We start from the raw sequence: 23693 nt of genomic DNA, 5'->3' as shown, positions 1-23693 counted from the left end.
TGTCTGATTTTTGTGTAGAAAACAGAAATAAACAGAACTAATTTGGATGGAATAGAAAAGGTCAGTGTTTCTTACAACTGCAGCACCCCGACTTAAAGGAACAACAGTCCTGAAGCAGAATGGAAATGAGTCTGTTAAGCCTGTTTATTTTGACTATTAAACTTAAGTCCATCTGGCACTGGAGCATTCAATCTTGTCTTCCAATGACCGCATAGCATTAAGTCAACTCTTAAGCTCATAAAAGCTGCAGTATTGACTCGCTTGTTTTTTAATGGATGAATTTTGCCCGTAAGACAAGGTTGTGCCAGCTGGGGTTTAAATGACGCTCTCGTTTCTTTTGAAAACCACATAAATGCAAGAGGGAACAAATTTAGTGTCGTGCTTCTCATAGAAACACTATTGAGAGTTCTGAAACTCTACTCTGGATCCTTTGTGCATTCACACAATTACGTTTCCCTTTTTTCATGCCCCTTAACCCCCTTCATAAGTCTACAAACACTCTTTCCAGTGCTTCAGCATGACTTTTAGTGTTTTGTTTGAATAACTTATATGAAGCCAAATGTGGGAAGGAATTGGATGCGTTTTAAGGACACCATCAGTAAAGGGTTCACTTTGATTCCCAGGACACATGGAAAATATTGGAGCAGTTTCTGGGAGAATACTATAGCAGTTTTTATAGCTGATAACCACATCTTTGCTCTAAAAGATAATTTTTCTGCATATATACAGCTAAAACTGTGTATTAGCACACCTACTGTATAAAAATATTCTTAAACTTAAACTGTCTGAGATCGAAGCAGATCAGACTCCTGGCGTTTAGTTAGGATTAGGTCAAATATTTTTTTTTTTTTTACCAAGATAAGAAAACAGAATTGGAGAATTCCTCTTATTAAACAATGAATTAGTAGTCATCAGATGGTGATATCATAACTCTTAAGCTCACTCTTATGTTTGGCATTTAAATGTTGGATATTTATAGATGTTTAGCACATGGCTAAAAGGGGTTAAAACAACATTAAATGGCTCTTTACACTTCATTACATTACTAAATAGACCAACCAGAGTTTTATTTAGGCTAAGCTGTAGCAATAACTAAATCCAAGGTGTTTAGACCCTGCAAGGTTGGTTTAAACGTCTAAATATTAACCTGTTTTCTACAGGGAAGTGACACTTTAATTTTCTTTTGCTTCTTAAGTGCTAAATTGTATTCTACTTAATGGTGTAGGTCTAATTGATGTACTGATGATATTTTCATTCTTTAATTGGTTACAATTACTAGCTTATCTACATTCAGTTTAACCTCGTGCCTGCAATAAGGCTGCCAAGGTATCGAGAATGTTTTTATTACCATCCACATCTAAAGTTTTAATATTTTCATCTCATTAGTGCTTTTTATGATAAATATATATATATACACACATATAATAATTTTATTTTTTTTAGCTATATCTGCATGTTATACTGAAGGCATGGTTTCTCCATGACAAAACAGTTTGACTTGGACCTCAACAGGGAATTATCTCCCCCAAAAAGATTAGTAGTTTCCTACTTACACACACATCATCCCAAACGTCATTAGAATCCAAATGACCAGGAAATGAGCTGTGACTCGGTTCCTAGAGTTGTGCTTCACTGTTTTCTTTCCCCTAAATTGTCAAAGGTAATGGGCCCGCACTCTTTTATAGGGTCATCAAATTAACATATAATGTCCAAACTACCCTTGAAGCTTGAAGGAAGTATTTTGCTGCAAAATCAAAAACTTTAAATATATGAAAAAAGGTTTTCTTTTGAAAGGTTAATGTTGATAGAACTTGGAGTAGCTGTACATGCCTTGCAGCATGTTCTTATGTTTTTGAAAGACAAAAACTGAGTGTGTCAGTATGTGGTGGGAGAAAATGTATAAATCTGCTTCTCTGCTATGCTAGGCTCGTATGCGCAGCAAATAACTTAAATTAAACTGGAGCATGCACAGCAGAGGAACCCTTTGAAGCATCCTGTCTGCATCCATGTCATGCTGTCACTGTTTGGCATTGACTCTTGCATCCTTTTGTTCTTCCAGGGCCTTGGGGCAGAGAGTAAGAACCTTTACCCTTTCCTTCTTCCTGTTATCCAGCTGAGTACCGACGTTTCTCAACCACCACACGTCTACTTGCTTGAGGATGGGCTGGAGCTTTGGTATGGATAAACATGCAGCACTCATACATTTCTGAGTACTGGAAAAATAAATAAAAAAAAGATTCCCAGGGGCAGACGTTTATGAAGCACTTAGTGATCTCATTTCATCCCTTACACACACACCTACACACGCGTTCTTTATTTCTGCCTCTTTTCTCTGGTGCGCCTTTCAATGATGAGTCTTTTTAGGCTTATCATTCGTCAGCCTCATTTACCCACTAATGTTTGCTATCCCGTTTAGAGGGCAGATGCAAACAGTTCACAGATAAGTGTTGCTTAATGAGCTCACCGTTACATCTTGTTTAAATTGGCCTTTTCACAGACAGAGACGCCTGATGGTCACTGAATTTCTTGGATATTCTTGTCGCCCCCTAACTTTATGCAATTGTTTTGAGATCAAGTCATTTTAAAGCCACTTAAAGAACATTTTACAGAGGGGTGCAGTGTCCTGCAAAGCAATACAAAAGGTTTTTCAAGAATGTACACAGTTTGCCTCTCATTTTGCCTTGTGCAGCCCTATAATTCTATCCTGTCTTTCATCCCATCTATGGAGCAGCACTGTCCTGTGTGGGTTTACTTTAAACAAGCCTCTGTCATTTTCTCTTGCTTTTATCTTTCAAGAGTTTTTTTTCTCTGTCTTTTTTAGTGTCTCTCCTGTTCCTTTCCTGTCGTCCTCTGAGATTTATTGTCAAATTAGATTTCATGTTTTCCTGAAACCTATTGTTGCCTTTTGGAAATTGGAGGATAAATCTAAATCTGTGCATGTAGGGTTAATAGTTTCACTCAGTGTTCCCAGTTTTCAAAGCAGCAAAGCAGCAGAACTAACCGGATCAGCCGACGTTTTTAGGAGATATTCTTTTTCATGACAATTAGTTTACTGCTAGGTTAAGCAGACCCCTTAGTCATGATTAACGACTGTAGAGCTACGGCTTGGGTTTAATTATGACAAATTTCAAACTGAATGTTTTTTGAAAAACATTTATCCAGCACATACAATGAAATTACATCTCCACAGCAGCCTTCTAATGGTGCAGTGGAAGCACTGCACATGTGTGACTGTTGTTTTACAGGAAAACAGAGGAGCCCGTTTAATCTGTGCTCTGACTGAAGACACGGTTTTCAGCTGAGGCTGATGGCCTGCCAGTGTTTTGGAGGTAGAAACGGCCCGCAGCAGAACTGGATCAGAGCAGAGATCAGAGCTTTCATGTGTTGCGGCTTTAATGTTTATGTTGTGTGTGTTGGGTTCTTCCACAACATAGAAAACATAAAGTTTTAAGATTTTAAAAAATAAATTTCAGTCTTAACATGGTTAGTATTAGTGTCTGTCTGTCTATCTATCCATATATCTATATATCTATCCATATATCTATATAGATATAGATAGAGAGATATAGATAAATATAGTCTTGAAAAAGGCATGAAAAAGTTTTGGCACCCCTATTAATCTGAATTATTTTATTTCTAAATATGTGGGTTTTGCAACAGCTATTTCAGTTTGATATATCTAATAACTGATGGACATAGTAATATTTCAGTATTGAATTGATGTTTATTGGACTAACAGAAAATGTGCAATATGCATTGAAACAAAACCTGACAGGGGAACAAAAATTGGGTAACCTACTGGTAATCATTTTATTGATTTTAAATACCCTTAACTATTTTTCACTGACTTACTGAAACAGAAAATTGGTTTGGTAACTTCATTAAGATTTGAACTTCATAGCCAGGTGTATGCAATCATGAGTAAATGTATTAAAGGTGGCCAGTTGCTAGTTGTTCTCCTGTTTGAATCTCGTCTTATGATTCATCATGGGCACCTCAAGACAACTCTTAAATGATCTGAAAACAAATATTTAAACAGTCCATCAAAGGAAGGATACAAAAAGTTGTTCCAAAGTTTTAAACTGTCAGTTTCCACTGTGAGGAACATAGTAAGGAAATGGAAGACCACAGGGACAGTTCTTAAAGGGGTTAAAGGGGTCATAGAATGATTCTACAGGTGCTGGTCATAAAATTAGAATATCATGAAAAAGTAGATTGATTTCAGTAATTCCATTTAAAAAGTGAAACTTGTATATTATATTCATACATTACATACAAACTCATATATTTCAGATGTTTATTTTGTTTAATTTTGATGATTACAAATGACAACAAATGAAAATCCCAAATTCATCATATCAGAAAATTAGAATATTACTGAAGACCAATAAAAACAAAGGATTTATAGAAATGTTGGCCAACTGAAAAGTATGAACATGAAAAGTATGAGCATGTACAGCACTCAGTATTTAGTTGGGCCTCCTTTGGCCTGTATTACTGCAGCAATGCGGCGTGGCATGGAGTCGATCAGTCTGTGGCACTGCTCAGGTGTTATGATAGCCCAGGTTGCTCTAATAGTGGCTTTTAGCTCTTCTGAATTGTTGGGTCTGGTGTATTGCATCTTCTTCTTCACAATACCCCATAGATTTTCTATGGGGTTAAGGTCAGGAGAGTTTGCTGGCCAATTAAGAACAGGGATACCATGGTCCTTCAACCAGGTACTGGTAGCTTTGGCACTGTGTGCAGGTGCCAAGTCCTGTTGGAAAATGAAATCTGCATCTCCAAAAAGTTGGTCAGCTGCAGGAAGCATGAAGTGCTCTAAAACTTCCTGGTATGTGGCTGCGTTGACCCTGGACCTCAGAAAACACAATGGACCAACACCAGCAGATGACATGGCACCCCAAACCATCACTGACTGTGGAAACTTTACACTGGACTTCAAGCAACGTGGATGAAGTGCCTCTCTTCTTTTCCTCCAGACTCTGGGACCTTGATTTCCAAAGGAAATGCAAAATTTACTTTCATCAGAGAACATGACTTTGGACCACTCACCAGCAGTCCAGTCCTGTTTCTCTTTAGCCCAGGCAAGACGCTTCTGACGCTGTCTGTGGTTCAAGAGTGGCTTGACACAAGGAATGCGACAGCAGAAACCCATGTCTTTCATACGTCTGTGTGTGGTGGTTCTTGAAGCACTCACTCCAGCTGCAGTCCACTCTTTGTGAATCTCCCCCACATTTTTGAATGGGTTTTGTTTCACAATCCTCTCCAGGGTGCGGTTATCTCTCTTGCTTGTACACTTTTTTCGACCACATCTTTTCCTTCCCTTCGCCTCTCTATTAATGTGCTTGGACACTGAGCTCTGTGAACAGCCAGCCTCTTTAGCGATGACCTTTTGTGTCTTGCCCTCCTTGTGCAAGGTGTCGATGGTCGTCTTTTGGACAACTGTCAAGTCAGCAGTCTTCCCCATGATTGTGTAGCCTATAGAACTAGACTGAAAGACCATTTAAAGGCTTTTGCAGGTGGTTTGAGTTAATTAGCTGATTAGAGTGTGGCACCAGGGGCCATCAATTTTGAACCTTTTCACAATATTCTAATTTTCTGATATGATGAATTTGAGATTTTCATTTGTTGTCATTTGTAATCATCAAAATTAAACAAAATAAACATCTGAAATACACTATATTGCCAAAAGTATTTGCTCACCTGCCTTGACTCACATATGAGCTTAAGTGACATCCCGTTCCTAATCCATAGGGTTCAATATGACGTCGGTCCACCCTTTGCAGCTAGAACAGCTTCAACTCTTCTGGGAAGGCTGTCCACAAGGTTTAGGAGTGTGTTTATGGGAATTTTTGACCATTCTTCCAGAAGCGCATTTGTGAGGTCGCACACTGATGTTGGACGAGAAGGCCTGGCTCTCAGTCTCCGCTCTAATTCATCCCAAAGGTGTTCTATCGGGTTGAGGTCAGGACTCTGTGCAGGCCAGTCAAGTTCATCCACACCAGACTCTGTCATCCATGTCTTTATGGACCTTGCTTTGTGCACTGGTGCACAGTCATGTTGGAAGAGGAAGGGGCCAGCTCCAAACTGTTCCCACAAAGTTGGGAGCATGGAATTGTCCAAAATGTCTTGGTATGCTGAAGCATTCAGAGTTCCTTTCACTGGAACTAAGGGGCCAAGCCCAGCTCCTGAAAAACAACCTCACACCATAATCCCCCCTCCACCAAACTTTACACTTGGCACAATGCAGTCAGACAAGTACCGTTCTCCTGGCAACCGCCAAACCCAGACCCGTCCATCAGATTGCCAGATGGAGAAGCGCGATTCGTCACTCCAGAGAACGCGTCTCCACTGCTCTAGAGTCCAGTGGCGGCGTGCTTTACACCACCGCATCCGACGCTTTGCATTGCACTTGGTGATGTATGGCTTGGATGCAGCTGCTCGACCATGGAAACCCATTCCATGAAGCTCTCTGCGCACTGTTCTTGAGCTAATCTGAAGGCCACATGAAGTTTGGAGGTCTGTAGTGATTGACTCTGCAGAAAGTTGGCGACCTCTTCGCACTATGCGCGTCAGCATCCGCTGACCCCGCTCCGTCAGTTTACGTGGCCTACCACTTCGTGGCTGAGTTGCTGTCGTTCCCAAACACTTCCATTTTCTTATAATACAGCTGACAGTTGACTGTGGAATATTTAGGAGCGAGGAAATTTCACGACTGGATTTGTTGCACAGGTGGCATCCTATCACAGTTCCACGCTGGAATTCACTGAGCTCCTGAGAGCGACCCATTCTTTCACAAATGTTTGTAAAAACAGTCTGCATGCCTAGGTGCTTGAATTTATACACCTGTGGCCATGGAAGTGATTGGAACACCTGATTCCAATAATTTGGATGGGTGAGCAAATACTTTTGGCAATATAGTGTATATGAGTTTGTATGTAATGTATGAATATAATATACAAGTTTCACTTTTTTAATGGAATTACTGAAATCAATCTACTTTTTCATGATATTCTAATTTTATGACCAGCACCTGTATAGGGTATTTGGTGCTGGTCCTTAAGGTCTCTGAATAGGGTGTGTAACATTGGTTGGGCTGAAAATGGCATATTTGCTGTTCTATGAGCTCTAATGCAAACCTGGTTAAAAGCCCTAGAATGAACCGACAGGTTTTCTTCCTTTTATGGAATGTTCATGAATATTTAGATGAGCTGTGCGCTGATTGGTTTGTTTACAACAAGCGAAGCTGCTGAGCAAAGACGCATCATAGCAACAAGCACTCACTCACTGAATCATCGAATTGTTATGTTAGGTTGACCAGACGTCCTCTTTTTCCCAGACATGTTCTACTTTTCAGACCTAAAAAAATGTCCGGGTTGAATTTCAAAATCATCCGGGATTTTTGTTGACTGCTGTGCAGCAGAACCGAGCCAACAGCTCTGGGGCTAGTCCGGAACTCCCGGTGACGGTAGCCTGGACAACGGCGGCCACGTGCCTTACCGGGCAGGCGGGGGAAGCATACCGTCATCGGTTCAGGTTCGGACCAGCCCCGGAGCTGATGGGTCGGTTCGAATGCCCGGTCCGGTCTGATCCAGTCAGCGGCCCAGCAAATAAGGCAACATCCCCTAATTGAAGTCAACTCTGGGCTTTGTTTGAATTTGTCCATCTTATGGTGGAAGTTTAGAATTGTGAGATTTGCAGAGAAAGGAGGTCTCAATGGGGTTTGAACTTCTCTGTATGTCCATTTCACCCACTGAACTATCGGTATTCATCTGACAATGTAAACTCTGTTTTGCATTCTATGACCCCTTTAAGCCCAGAAGTGGAAGGCCAAGAAAAATATCAGAGAGGCAGGGAAGAAAAATTTTCAGAATGGTCAAGGACAACCCACAAACCACCTCCAAAACCTGCAGTCTCTACTGACCTTTCTGTGTTTTGGGCGAGTTTAGTAACTTCAGGTAAAACTATCAATCATTACTGTTACTGCCTCTGCACAACAAGCTCCCCCAAGAGTCACTTACTACTTACGTAAAAATTGTGTCACAATCAGCTGCATCTACCTGCAGCACAGAGCAAAGAAAAGCAGAGAGGAGACACGTTTGATTTTCTCATAGGTAATAAACAATGAATACGCAAAGCTGCCCATGTTTCTTCCCAGAATTACAAGGCTGGAAATAATTACAATGTGAATAAAGTTTTTAATAGAATCTCTTCTTTTTCTGAAACTGTTAAACTACAATAATTACCTGATTTTATCCCAGCTTGCATCACTTACTCACTTCGTAATGCTTATGCCTCTGTTTACCATTTTTTAAGTAAATTTAGATGTATGCATTGTGGCTTCAGGAAATGTTTAAAAATTCATACATTATTTAAGAAAGTATGGTTTACTTTTTTATGCTCCCCAGACCGCCCCCATAGGCCGCAACAGTAATAAAAAATAAATACTAGACAGAGCCCTGCTTTGTGAATTATTTTTGGGTTACAGCATTGAAACTTCCATCACGAAGCTGATATTGGATGCTTCTGTTACATTGCCACATATAGGGATTCATAACACTCCCATACCAGGAGTTATAGGTCAAATTAAATAACATTTTTGAGGAGTCAAATCACTGTATCATGTAAAGGAAAAGCCAAACCAACCAAACCACATCAGTCCTACAGGATTAACATTGGTGATCTACCCAACCCTAGAACTTAATCTTAATAGGAGAGCTCTGGGATTATAACAAACATGCTGTTTCTGAAGTAAGAGAAGTTGAGAATCTAATCTGATCAGCCTGGACTAGAAAACCAGCTCTTGGGTTGCAGAAGATGGTTGACTCACCGCAACACAGATGTGAAGCACTTCACGGGGAATGTGGCTTCAAAACTACATTTCAGTCCAGGGATTTATGAACAAAACAATACAGAAAAACTACTTCATTCTGGAAGCAATTTTCTGTTGTTGCTGCAAATGGTTAACCTTGAAAGTTAAAACCCATTGTTTTATTTGCATTCTGTAAAGCAATAACAAATTAGATGTTTCTGTTCTGAATAGTGTGTAATGTTCACAATATATTAACAGATTCTTTTCCTACATTAGTCCACATAAAATAAAATTAAAATTACTACCTTTTTAAAAGTACATTCAGCACATTTTTCTCTACTTGGTTTGGTCTTTGAAAAAAAAAAAAAAAAAGAAAGTTGAGCAAGTCAGACCTCTGAAAACTGCATCAGTATCAGCCAAAAAAATCCCTCGATCTTCCTGCAATGTTTTTAACTTAACAGATTATTTGGACACTGATGATGTTTCAAATAATTTATGCATCTTTCAGAATTCAGGAAATTTGTTTAGAGCATTAAACAGCCCAAATATTAATGACATTTCTCTTTATTTCTTCGTTTTTTTCTTAAAATGCCTTGTAGCTTTCTCCCAATATATTTTTTTTTTACTATAATCAATCAAATCAATCAGACTTAATTTACAGAGCCATTTAAACTACCAACCTTTGTACAATTCAATATCTATCAGAAATTAAGCAAAACAATAGATTTACAGCAGAATTATTAGAATAAGATGTAGTGAGAGCATAAAATCCCAAAGATAAAAGACCAAATAAAAGCATCGGCTCTGTTGGAATTATGATTCCTCTCCTTTTATATCCTTTTGTGCCTTTTCACCTCCTTCACTCTCTTGTTTTTCTCCATCTTCATGATGTCTGTGGTCTCCCTTTAGTCTTTGTCTGTAATTTGTATTGTTGCGTTTTTCTGACCTGTTCTCTTTCTGCCGCCTGTAATCCGTGTCCTTTGCACTTTTGTCTTATATCATCAGCTCATTTTCTGCTTCAACATTTCTTATCTGCTTTGTTCTTCATGTCTTTACTCCTCCTTAATGTGTGTTCTCCCCCTTTCCTCCCTGTCATTGTGTAGGTTGATGACTTTGGAGAACAGCCCAGCTATCACTCCAGAGCTGCTCAGAATCTTCCAGAACATGTCAGCTCTGCTGGGTGAGCCTACAAAACATTTCTTTTGTCTTCTCATTATCTGACTGGGTGTGTGCAAATGTTTCGTCTTAAGAATATTATGCATCAACATATATATTGCTCAAAAAAATGATAGGGAACACCTAAACAACACAATCACTCAATTAAATTCAACTTTTGTGAAATCAAACTGTCCACTTAGGAAGTGACACTGATCGACAATCATTTTCACATGACAATCATTTTCTGGTGAGCACAACCCTCCATGTGCTCGTCAGTGGTTGCACCACAGACTGCCAGGAGTTGGTGGATGCTTTAGTTCAGGTCAGAGAGGAGATCCCTGAGGAGACCATCTGCAACCTCATCAGGAGTATGCCCAGGCATTGTAGGGAGGCCATACAGGCAACACACAATACTAAACCTCATTTTGATCTGTTTAAAGGACATTGCATTAAAGAAATAGTACACCCAAAACATGATTAGCCTTCATTTTCTACTCACCCCCATGCTGAACAACACTCTGGAGTACTTTTTTGATATCTCAAATGCATCTGGAGATCTGGGAGGCTTCTTGCTGTCTGCTGACATTCAAATAATGGAGGTCTATGGCGCCCGAGGCAGAAAGGTCCATAAAAGTCCACAAAAAACGTGTCAATATTCCTCCATACTGGTCGTCCAATGTATTCCAAGTGTCCTGAGTGGGTAGCGTCCATAATTTACTCGAAACGAAGTCATTTAGAATGTTTTTAGAGCATAAACAGTAGTGTATAGGATTTCCTGAAAGCGCGCACCTGCGCGTTCACAACGCTACGGATTTTTTCTAATTATTTTAAGAGAGGTAAAAAAAAAAAAAGTTTACATGTGTTAAATGAGCTGGCTAATCATCAGGATGAAATAGTGTGCAGTTCTTTATAATTTTTTTTTTTATTTCTTAAACTTTTATATTTCTGTAAACATTCCAATAAATGCTAACATATTTTACCCTGATATAAATATGAAACCTATGAAGTCTAACATAAATCTTATGAATTTCAATTTCATATCATTTCATTTTTACATGAAGCTTTCTTTTTTAAAACATCATTAAAACTCAATCACACACATACAGTGTCTGATGCTGCTGCATATAGTTATTAGTGTGTTTATAAATTTAGTTATTTTTCTTTGTACTGGAAAACAGAAATCCTGGACTCCTTTTTTTATAGCAAACAAATCCTTAATAAAGAATGCTGTACACAAAGAAAAAAAACAACCTAATGTGTACACTACAACAGTTAAGTTGCTGAAGAAAGGTGTTGTCATCAACAGAACTACATACATTTAATTTTTTTGGCTATCGATTGCCTTGAAGACCAATGCACGGACACAATGCATCTTGGCTACTACTTCTGTAGGAGGCTATGAGTGGTTGGAGATTGAATTGAGCTGGTTGGATGATTTATTACGAGTTTAGGTCACCAGGACACCTTGCAAGTTGTCCATGTGTGTTCATTTAATTTTAGATTGCAATAAGTCAGACTAATACAACAGCTTTTGTGATCTTATTGGCTTTGCTGCAGCATCTGTTCTGTCTGTCTGGACTGTATAGACTACATAGGGCACGGAGAGCCGAAAGACTATGGATCACAGTAATAGTCGAGGAGGGAATTAAAGAGGATCAAGGAAAAGAAGAGGTTGATGGAACATAACAAGAAGGAGGTGGATGAAAACGGATTCAAGTGGCAATGTTCGGAAAATCCCCGAAGATGAAGAAGAGGTTGCATGCAAGGCTTGGACATGGATGAATAGAAAGATAAGGGAGGCTCTTATCATCTTCCTCACAGAAACCATTTTATTTATATATATATTTTTAAAGCATCACTTTAAGTCAGTTTAAAATGTATAAATAAAGTCTAAAAGAATTATACGCTGTATGCTGTAAGGAGACAGACACCTATATCTGAGGGTGCTTTGCATGAATTATATTCAATTTAGCATAGGCTTTATCAGAAAGGGCATAAAAAGATCATTTATTTATACTTGAAAGGAAGGCAGACTTTGTAAGATGAATTTAAAACAGACACAGTTGGCACTAATATTTTACACTGAGAAACTGGGAGCTAATTGGCTGTATCTAGATGAGTAATGAAGATGTTTAAAAGATTCAGTGAACACTAATCAGCTGCCATATGAAGTGTTTCTGGTGATGAAGTGAGAGAAGGTCGAGAATGTATTTTTAGGAAGAGATTGTTAAACTTAAAATGGAGGTTAAATGATAGACCATAAAAGATGGAGAGGTCGTAAGACTTTTGCTTTGGTCACACAATTCTAATTTGATAATCATTATATGCTAAAGAAATCACCATACCGCTGTTATAACAGCACAAACCAAATGTGTGTAGTGTTGTTAGGACAAACTGTTTAGACAGCTGTATATACCATCCAGATTTAAATGTTTATTTTTACTCTTTTAGCCCCTGAAGATGCATGTAACAGTTTGCTGTAAATCATTTTGAATTGCATGCATCGTGCTTCCGTTACACAGCTTTGGTGCTGTTTGTGTTGATGATAGTCTCATACAATGTCAATAAGATAGTCTGATATTGTATAGCGATAGGAATTGAGTAAGTTATCTAAAAGGGGTATAAATAGACCCCAGCATTAAAGTATATATATTTAAAAAGGAAGACTTTCTGCTATAACTGATTGAGCCTGTGCCACAGACCATTGTTAAGTGCATATGAGCTTTTTTGTTATTGTTGTGCATTGGTTTGTAGATGAAGTCACAAGCAGACAGAAAGGAATAAACAACAAAAAACAAACACAAAAATCTCCAACTTTTCAATTTTGTGCTTTAGCAGAAGGGGTGGCTATATATTTCCCACTTTGTGTCCAAGTTTTAAGCTAAGCAGTTTGTCTGCTTAGATTCTACTGCCAGAAAAAGACTTAACAAAAGATGCCTTTGCTCTGCTTTTTTCTTTTACCAGATTTTAACACATAATTATGAGAACATGATAGAGTAGCCATGTAATTTAACTGTCTCCTTTGCCTCTTCCTTGTTACAGTTTTAAATGCTGCAGTAACATTTCAGGCTTATGTAATTGCAGTGTGATTTGAACTGCAGCAGCATGAAGTTAACAGCATCCTTCTGTCTGCTTTCATGTTTTCGAACAGTAATATAGCAGACATATTTTTTGTCACTGACGATGCAATCCAAACATTGTTGCAGAATGGTTTAACATGCTAAAGGTGTTACTAACAGATCTAGTCGATTTATTAGGTGCAATCTCATGTAATGCTTGTCTGCAAACAAATAAAGCAAATCATGATAAAATGTAATTACCCTTCTATACCAATTAAGTTTTAAGAATAATCTGTGTTCTTATTCTTTTTGATTGCCCCAACTATAGATAATTATATAACAAAGGTTTTTTATTGTTCCCTGGTAGGGAATTTCTCATTTGCCAACTATAAGTGATACATAAATGAAAGCATACAGATCTAAATAAGGAAAAACCAAAAGTTAAAAGAAAAAATTGAGAACTCGGGACTTAAGAGTAAGGGCAAATTTCCAAACTAACTGTGCAGATATTAGCTGTTAAAAATAGAAAAAGATCAAAGAAGTGTGTAGCTCAGGTGGGTTTCTTCAAGAAATGTGCAAATACATAAAAACAGAAGATATATAAGCATATAGTTGAGTTTGTTGGGAGCAGTGGTGGTTATAAAGTCTAGCTTCCCATTTATATGGTGCCCAGCACTGTTTGAGGAGAATTTTGCAGTAAAGACACACCCATTATGATCAATGAGAATTTCTACACAGGGCAGTGTTGGGCACGTTACTTTGAAAAAGTAATTAGTTATAGTTACTAGTTACTTCTCCCAAAAAGTAACTGAGTTACTAACTGAGTTACTCCACAATAAAAGTAACTAGTTACTAGTAAAAGTAACTATTGCGTTACTTTTGCGTTTCTCGCCCCCGTAAACCTCCCCACCCGGCCCCCACCTTCTCGCCGTGTGTTTCCAAAGCCAGCTGAATAGAGTGGATGACAAAGACAAGAACCTGCAGACAGTTTAGCATTTATTGCAACTCAACGTAAATGACATCAGGGGGGAACGCGATGTGAAGTTTTATAACAGGACATTCAGATCTGGTGAGTATATGAAATTAATAACTGGGGATGTCTAATTCTGAAATCCTGTGTGTTTGGGTTGTTATAGATACTGCAACATCTATTTATCCATCTATCTATCTAGATGTATACTCTGTGTGTGACATAAAATATGGATCTCCATCCCTGCCACAAAGGCCATCAAATAATGTTTAAAATAAAAAAAACAGTAGGTTGAGAAGGCAGAGTATCTATCCATCCATCCATCCATCCATCCATCCATCCATCCATCCATCCATCCATCCATCCATCCATCCATCCATCCATCCATCCATCCATCCATCCATCCATCCATCCATCCATCCATCCATCCAACCATCCATCCATCCATCCAGATTTCTCCCATTCTCCATATAGGCTATCATTTCTGGCTGTTGTCAGGTTCATTTGATCGTTCACGCTCTCCATAGTTCTCCTGTGGCGCAAGCACAGGGCGACTGTTGCGCGCCTTTAGCGAGCATGCGCGTTTCCTGTCGCTTGCGCAGTGACTCTTGCCGCCTGCGCTGTGTGGAGATGCAGAGGAAACCGTTATGTGATGGGGAAACGCAGCTCTACGTAACACCGGTATTTCCATGTGGAAAACGCTGTTTTGCTGCTGGAGTCATCCTCACTCTCCATCTCTCTGTGTGTGCTGTACGTTAACACCCACCAGCAGAAACACCCACCTATTCAACTGACAGACAGAATCTCATCCTCCCCTCTCTCATGACCAAGGGCGTAGGTTTGATTTGAACTTTGGTAGGGACATTATTGGTCGGGTGTCATTGGTGCTATGCAATATTCATGCCCTTTTTTATGCTCGATGTGAGAATCCGTACTGATAAGAGGAATTCATTGTTAAAAGAGAAAAGCATCATTTTGCTACATTAATAACATTTTTAAAAGCACTACACTCATTAGATGCTGTTTTCCACTTTGAAAATCTTTTCATTTGAACGACTTAGAGAGAAGGTAAATACAGGATTTTCCTTTGAAGATATAGAATTGTGCAGAGGTAAACCCCACTCTTATATTTTACCTACTATGCTCTCTCTGTATCAAGCAAAAATAATACATTCATTAAAATATTAACTTCACTATAAAAGTTGAACATCTGGGCTGTAGTTACTCTGCGTAGCCCATTTCATGTATTTTATCCTGGGCTGAAAAAAATTAAATATATTAATTAATTATTTCAATAATCGTCAACTAATTTAGTATGTAATTTATTTCATTAACTGGAGTATAGAGACTTTAAAACATACAGTAATATAAATGTAAAATGTGCCTTTCCCCGACAGAGTAACCCACTTAGATCAGTAATTATACCAAAATTGTAAAAATACAATATATATATATATATGTATGTATATATATATACACACATATATATACATATATATGTATATATATGTATATATATGTGTATGTATATGATTTAAAGCCGTAGAATAAGTGTATTCAAATATAAAATCACGTTTAACAATTATAAAAGACAATATAACACTATCTTATCTGTAATTTAATAATATACAAAATAAACAGCCAGATTCAAGCATTTTTACCAGACATTATTGTTTGTACTAATTTACTTATAGAATGTGTGGAAATCTATGTAAGATGAAATCAATATTAGTATTCTTCTTCTGTTTGTTCTTGTCTTTACTCCTGGCTGACTCAGAATATTTCGTTTTATAACAGGAAAAAAAAAGGTTTTTGTTTTTTAGTGTACATGATATTCATTTTTTTTTTATTGGGACTAGTTTTGTAGCCTAATATTAATTGTAGTAACCGCAGCATTCTAGTGTGAATAAATTTTCAATGTTGTGCTCCAAGCACACGCAGACTAGAAAACAGCCAATCAGAGAGAGGGAAGGCGGAACTTAAGGCAGAACAACCAATGAGAGTTGAGTTAAACAGCGCAGCACAGCTCCATGCGCTGCTACGTGAAAGGGACAGGAGAGAGCAGGCAGAGGAGCTGCGAGAGGAAAAGAAGCCACTGCTGCAACAACTACTGCTGGAAATTATAAACATATTGCTCACATCCAATTATTGGTAGGGACAATTAGGTCGGTTCAAAATTTTGGTAGGGACATGTCCCTATGGTCCCTATGCAAACCTACGCCCATGCTCATGACAAGGCGCGCACCTCTGGATGACCTAAAATAAATACTTAATATCTCTTAAACAAAAGTAGCACAAACAATATTTTTTTCTGCACAAATCTGCACTAACGTTGCACTAACCATTCAGTCTATTTGCAGAGTTTTTTGACGTGGGTGGGGTGTCAGCTTCACGCAGCTGCGCACGAGTCCTATCATGAAAAAAGGTTCATTGTGCAACCTGAGTAACGCGCAGTAACGGGGTGCCTGCAATGGTAACTGCGTTATAGTTACAGTCAAAGTAATTAGTTAGATTACTCGTTACTAAAACAAGGTAACGGCGTTAGTAACGCCGTTACTTTCAACGCCGTTAGTCCCATCACTGGTGATGGGTGTCTGCTATTTGCCAAAAATGTTTTCCATTTGTTATTGGATACCAAAGCCAGTTCAGGGTCAATCTACAGATTACACCACACCATGGTATTTATGTGTACAGACTTCTCTGTAGATACTGTAAACCAAATCAGTGAAGCAGTTTAAAAAATGGATTTCCCTCTTCTTATGTTGGAACTCTTCCCTATGTCTGACTTCCACATTTATCACAAACTTGATTGCTCAATCTTAGCACACTTCTTGGAGCAACCGTGAGCTCACAGCGGAGTGGATCAAAGCGCTTAGTGTAAATACGGACTAAACCCAATAACAAGGTGCAGAGAGGACCACCTTGGAGTAGCAAGCAGTGTAAAACCAGAGTAACAGTTGCTGGGAGGAAGGAACTCTGATAACACTCCTTTTTGCATCTTTGATACAAGATGTCACTGCAACAGCTATCTAGCTCTAGCTCTGCAGTAGCTTCCTGAATAGCATGGGTTGAAATGTCCAGTAATGATGTAATTTTTGCAATCTTGCAAACAAACAAGTGTTCTAACACATTCCTTCAATGAGTATTAACTGATATTTAAATGCAATTACTTGTCCCATTGCTACATCTCTTTTAAAGGACATTTAAAACATGTTAATAAATAAGGAAAGTCTTCTGTTTGGCACATATACCAGTTGTTGTTCAGGGTGAGGATTTAGCCTTATCTTATCGATACTTTATCAGTACTTTTTCAATGTATAGACTACTTTCTGGGTTAGGAAAAGAATAAATATAAAAAAAAAATCCTCAGTTGATGTATTTGTGTTCTATGGTTCAATCTAGTAACATGGAAGTTAGTCTTCTGTTACTTGACTCATATCCCTACTAGAAACTATCATGCCATGTGCATCTGCTCTGGGTTTTTAATGAATATTGGTCCAAATCTAAACTAAACAGCCAGTAAATCAGGACTCAGACCATAGCCCCATGATTTTGAAACCGTTCCAAGAACGGTCCGAGCACGATAACAGAGATAAATGTTGAGTGTAAATGAAACGCAGCTGAACTGGACTGTGCCAGACAAAACCAAAACTGTCTACATCAAGTACTAGTTTAACATTAGGGCTCGACACGGTTCAATTGAGGCTCTGTTCTCTGATAACAAAGAGAGCAGATATCATCATCTCCTATTTACAGTCAGCTGACTCATTTCACCGATTTTTCTGCATGTCCAGCTTAGCATTTCACCGATCTATTCACCTGTTTCAGACAAACTTCTTCTCAGCGTATTAACAATTAATGGCATCAATTAATGGTGCCAGCAGGCATGATGCAAAGACTGAGGCTCTCATTGAAATTTGGGAAGAGGAAAGATACAATTCTGGAAGTTTCTGAATCTTACAGGCACCTACATTTTTGTTTGCCTTGAGAGCTGTAGTATGGTGGACCGCCAATAGGAGGAGAGGAAATGTACTAATGTGACGTGTAAACGGTTGTAAGAACCGAGCTTGGCATGGTTAGCTGATCCAAGCTCAGTCCAAACACTGCAAGGATCGGTTTGAGAGGGATAGTGTAAATGGGGCATAGGTTTTGGAAACTGGAATTGTTAGCAACAGCCCTGTTTGAAACCAACTTCTAAAAATCTGAATATTCTGTGCTCTAATAGTGTAACCATCTGTGCTCATTTTATAGTCTTTTTAGTCAAATGTTAGATGCGTTTTTTAAAACTTCTATTCATAATTTTTAGCCAGGTGAAATAAACCCTTCAAATTCCAGATTCAATTTAAAGTTAAATAAAATATAGAAATGCAAACGTGTCTTGACTCTGGGCTTTATAAATATGTTACTTTCATAATTGTTCAACTTTTATGTGAAAGTGTTTGAATAAGGTTAAATGATACTCTTGAGCTACAGATGTACAGTTTTTCTCCAAATCTGAATTAATTTGTATCAAGCCTGCTAAATTAAAGCAGCAGTCTGTAACATTGAGGAGAGAGACTTCGACTGAAAATTTGAAGAAAAACAGGTTTCACGCCACTCCCCCACCCTCTCTGCTTCACTCATGCCCCACCTCCAAGCTCCACCCCTCTCACAGCATCTGCGCGGCTACTGCATGCGACCAGAAGGGGGGGGGGGGGGGGGGGGGGGGGGGGGGGGACCGGGATTCAGCGTGTGTGAGCTGTGATTGACACTCCATCAGACGCTCCTCTGGCTGTGATTGGTTGTTTTGACTCGTCCCGAATTATTCTTTCCAGATTGAAATACAGGCAGTATGCGGTACCAATAGACCTTTTTCACACTTCCGGGTTTTAAAGCGGATGTGGGGTTTGACAACTTCCGGTGGCTATAGCGTTAGCATAAAAGTCTAAGAAAATGGCTCAGTCTCGGCGCAGTTGTTTTTGTTCTGTACCTGGTTGTTCATGTGGGGCAAGAAAACAGCCATATCTGTCCTATCATGCATTCCCACAGATTATGTTGCAACCGCAACAGAAACATAAAACAAATAGTAACAACTGAACAGGAAAATGTTAGAATAAGCTCTAAGTAGTCCAGAAGTCGTACGTGAAAGTTCTTCAGCCGTCAAACATGAACAGGAACCCGAACCAACGAACAAGAGCCAACCGGCTTTCTGACTGTTTCAAACCTGCAGCTTGTGCGGTTCCTCATTTTTCTTCATGGATCTGAAGCATCTAGCTCTGACAACTACCTGCCCCTCGACAATATTTGACACTACAGGCATGCAGAAGTAAAGCATAGTTTCAACATCAAGCATCATCTAGAATCTCAGAACTAACATAACATTCTAGCATGCTGTTTTTCACAAACTGTAGTGGCAAACAAATTTCAGAATGTCAAAATATAACTGAAAAGTTTAAACTATGTCCGTCTCCAATATTCCACATAATTTAGATACTAAGTTAGGCTTCATTACGATGTTTGTGTAGCTCATATCTTGCAGCTAGCGGTTCTTTTCTTACCTTGATAGCTGTGGATATATTCTTCGTGGAAGAACTTGTATCCTTTCACAGATTTGTTGGTGGGGGAATTCGCCGCAGCGATTTCCTCCGCATCCGCGAAAGAAAGTGTTGGCAAACTAAGTAAGGATGACGAAAAGCACCGGAGGAGAGACATTTTTCAGAGTAAAACAGGAAGTGCTCCAGCCCTTTCAGACGCAGCTTCCGGTTGTCGTGAAAAAGGTCTATTGAAGCAGTTTTTTTCACAGGTTACATATCACATGTACTGCTGTCTGGGCATAGGGACAGTTTTAGCCAATATGACAAAAAAGTGATTTTTAAAAACTTACAGACTTCAGCTTTAAGACTAGATATATTTTATATAGGGTACCAAAGATTCCTCTTCTTTATGATATGCTTCCTTTTAAAATTATACCTGATTGTCATCCCTTCTCCACTTTCTCTGACACTTTTTTTTTTTTTTTTTTTTTTTTTTTTTATGTCTCTGTCTCGGGTTACTTTGTAAAACATTATGTTCTTAAGGTCGGTTTTGTGATTTAAAGCACATTAGATATCTTGAGTATAATTAGCTTGTCACAGGGGTTCAAGAAAAATTTCTTAGCTGCAGGGATAAAAGACAATGGCTTGAAGCTACGGTCGCAGGTCAAAGCAAAGCAGCACACCATCTTAAAAGGAATACTCTGCACTTTGGGAGTGAAAAGACCAATTTCTGTGTCATACGTGTGCATATATTTGCATAAATTTAGAAAAAGTTATTAAAGAAATCAAGTTTTCTTTTTTAGAATCAGTCTCTCTTTATCTTTGGCTACCTCTCATTTGAACATTCGGTTGTTCATTCTTTTGCTCCATGGAGAGCAGTGGAGGGATGTGGGCTATTGAGAGAGTTTGGCTCTGGAGGTGGTTTCCACATGCCAGGTACGTGGCCTGGCCTCCCTGATAACGAGCCCTGTTCCATCATTGCGAAACCTGCACAGAAAATCCCCTGATTAGACTGTCAAGATCCTTGCTGCAGTAAAAATGTTTGACCAGTTCTGTATCCTGTACCACTTGGCTCTGGTATGGGGCTGTTTATGCGATGCAACAGCTTGTCCTGCACCAGAAGAAACGAAGAATTATGTGTACGAATGATAGTGATGAAGAGTGAGTTAAAGTGCTATTTTATTTCCACTTATGTTTCATTGTTAATGCTTTACAGCAGTGGTTAAGAACACATTCCCTCGGAGCCAGGGTCCTGCAACTTGTCCTACACAAATGAATCAAGTAGCCAAACTTCCTGTCTAGCATACAAACTCTATAGAGTTTGGGCAAAAATTATAGTCAGGAATAACACGTCTAAAAGTAGTTGTATCTCAAGGACTGGAATTTGAGACCTCTACCTTAGAGGCATAGGAAAGAGAAATACCTGCTGGACTTTTGGAAACGGAAGAAATTAAAACATTAGTTTAAAAAGCACACTGTGATAAAATTATAACTATTAAACTTATTAAAATAATCTTTCTTTGTTTTTTCCCTTTAAAGAATTTTGTATTCTAATGTGTAAGATTCTAGAAAAATGTTTTCATTGACACAAATATGTTGTATTTCTCTATTGTGCTGCAGTTAATGATGACAATGGCTGAAAGCACAAACACGCATTATTTTTCCGACTGTTTTCTTTAAATTAATTACAGTACTGAATTGAATAGAGCGTAGCGTACTCACCCTCTGTGATCGATAATGTTTTCAGCCAAGGATCTGAACTAAAGACACATGAAAGCTCTCCCACTTAACTGCCCAGCTAATGTGCTTCATGGATCAATTTAGACACACTCATTAGAAGACAACCTTTTTATTTCAGGTCTCTCTGCTCAAAGTAATGACTTCAATTATTGCTGCCACAGAGATTGGATGTGTTCAGTCGTATTTAATGCAGATAGACCAAGTTATCTGTTAAATTTAATTATAGTTTTTTATTCTAAACTAGTATAAACTTCTTAACTTTCTCTAACACTTTTGATACCTAAGTTTGACTTTTAGCATTTTTTTTTCTTTTCATTTGTCAGAACAGTTATTTTTTGCATTGAACTGCTTATATTGAGATATACACTCACCGGCCACTTTATTAGGTACACCTGTCCAACTGCTCGTTAACACTTCATTTTAAGCAGCCAATCACATGGCGGCAACTCATTGCATTTAGGCATGTAGACATGGTCAAGAAAATCTCCTGCAGTTCAAACCGAGCATCAGTATGGGGAAGAAAGGTGATTTGAGTGACTTTGAACGTGGCATGATAGTTGGTGCCAGAAGGGCTGGTCTGAGTATTTCAGAAACTGCTGATCTACTGGGATTTTCACGCACAAACATCTCTAGGGTTTACAGAGAATGGTCAGAAAAAGAAAAAACATTCAGTGAGCGGCAGTTCTGTGGGCGGAAATGCCTTGTTGATGCCAGAGGTCAGAGGAGAATGGCCAGACTGGTTCGAGCTGATAGAAGGGCAACAGTGACTCAAATAACCACCCGTTACAACCAAGGTGGGGAGAAGAGCATCTCTGAACGCACAGTACATCAAACTTTGAGGCAGGTGGGCTATAGCAGCAGAAGACCACACCGGGTGCCACTCCTTTCAGCTAAGAACAGGAAGCTGAGGCTACAATTTGCACAAGCTCATCGAAATTGGACAATAGAAGATTGGAAAAACGTTGCCTGGTCTGATGAGTCTCGATTTCTGCTGCGACATTCGGATGGTAGGGTCAGAATTTGGCGTCTACAACATGAAAGCATGGATCCATCCTGCCTTATATCAACGGTTCAGGCTGGTGTTGGTGGTGTCATGGTGTGGGGAATATTTTCTTGGCACTCTTTGGGCCCCTTGGTACCAATTGAGCATCGTTGCAACGCCACAGCCTACCTGAGTATTGTTGCTGACCATGTCCATCCCTTTATGACCACAATGTACCCAACTTCTGATGGTTACTTTCAGCAGGATAATACGCCATGTCATAAAGCTGGAATCATCTCAGACTGGTTTCTTGAACATGACAATGAGTTCACTGTACTCAAATGGCCTCCACAGTCACCAGATCTCAATCCAATAGAGCATCTTTGGGATGTGGTGGAACGGGAGATTCGCATCATGGATGTGCAGCCGACAAATCTGCGGCAACTTTGTGATGCCATCATGTCAATATGGACCAAACTCCCTGAGGAATGCTTCCAGCACCTTGTTGAATCTATGCCACCAAGAATTGAGGCAGTTCTGAAGGCAAAAGGGGGTCCAACCCATTACTAGCATGGGGTACCTAATAAAGTGGCCGGTGAGTGTATATCCAGACACCCGTTTTTTTGTTGTTGTTTTTTTTTACACCCAGTTGTTCATCCTATGTTTGGCCAATTTATTTATGCTTTATGATTCAGACATGGATGCTATCCAAGTAGTTATTACTGTTTGCAAATCTACTGCAGTGTTTGATAAGTAAGGTACATGAAATTTAGATTTTTGGCTAGAGGTCAAATGTTCACAGATTTGCTTTTTCTTTTATTAGGTCATAAGGATTCCTGTTGGTACCAGCAACATTCAGTGCAAATTAATATTAGGACTCATATTCCTTTTTATAAAGCACTGAGAAACCTTTATGAGCACCATGGTAGGGGACATTATTGCAATTGCATGGCCTCTATTATGCTCACTAACATGCTCAACTGCTGCAAGAATTGAACTGAATACTTTTGTGCAAAATATCAAATAATGCTTAGCATCTATGTGAATTTCTGCTGGCATGTCTACTATTAATCCAGTTTTTGTTCAGAGTTGTATCTGATTTTAGAAGTTATAAAACAGATTCATAGAGTAGAATAGAAAAAAAACACCTGTATGAGTATTCATAAAAACTTGTAAAAATTGTCATTCTGCACATTTTTGTATTATTATGTGCTTCCAAAGTTGAATGACAAAATTACAATGGATTAAATCCATGAATGATATTTTGTTTCAGTCAAGTTTTTTTTTTGTTCTGTTCTCTCAAAATCCCACTTTAGGCAAACACTGGCTAATTAAATGACCATAATATTAGAATCTTTCTCTATAAAACAGTGGAGCTACCTCCAGGGCTGTTATCAGAGCTCTATGCCTGGCTCATTTTCTAGTTAATGTTTATAACCAAAGCAAATTTTTGCAACAT

At 38.7% G+C, this 23693-nt stretch overlaps 1 protein-coding gene across 1 annotated transcript in view; it reads left to right on the top strand.

The window, feature by feature from the left end:
* The window catches only part of LOC119798557 (importin-11-like), a 99478-nt gene that overhangs the window by 8775 nt on the left and 67010 nt on the right, over window positions 1–23693 (top strand). Inside the window, exons 6-7 of the mRNA XM_038308075.1 lie at window positions 2060–2175; window positions 9916–9992. Of these exons, the coding sequence (XP_038164003.1) occupies window positions 2060–2175; window positions 9916–9992 (193 nt within the window). The remainder of the gene's footprint in view (window positions 1–2059; window positions 2176–9915; window positions 9993–23693) is intronic.

Source organism: Cyprinodon tularosa, unplaced genomic scaffold (genome assembly GCF_016077235.1).
Source record: "Cyprinodon tularosa strain WSP-4 unplaced genomic scaffold, ASM1607723v1 ctg63, whole genome shotgun sequence".
NCBI lineage: Eukaryota > Metazoa > Chordata > Actinopteri > Cyprinodontiformes > Cyprinodontidae > Cyprinodon > Cyprinodon tularosa.
The sequence above is the reverse complement of the archived record's forward strand: the minus strand, read 5'-3'. Positions and strand labels throughout refer to the sequence as shown.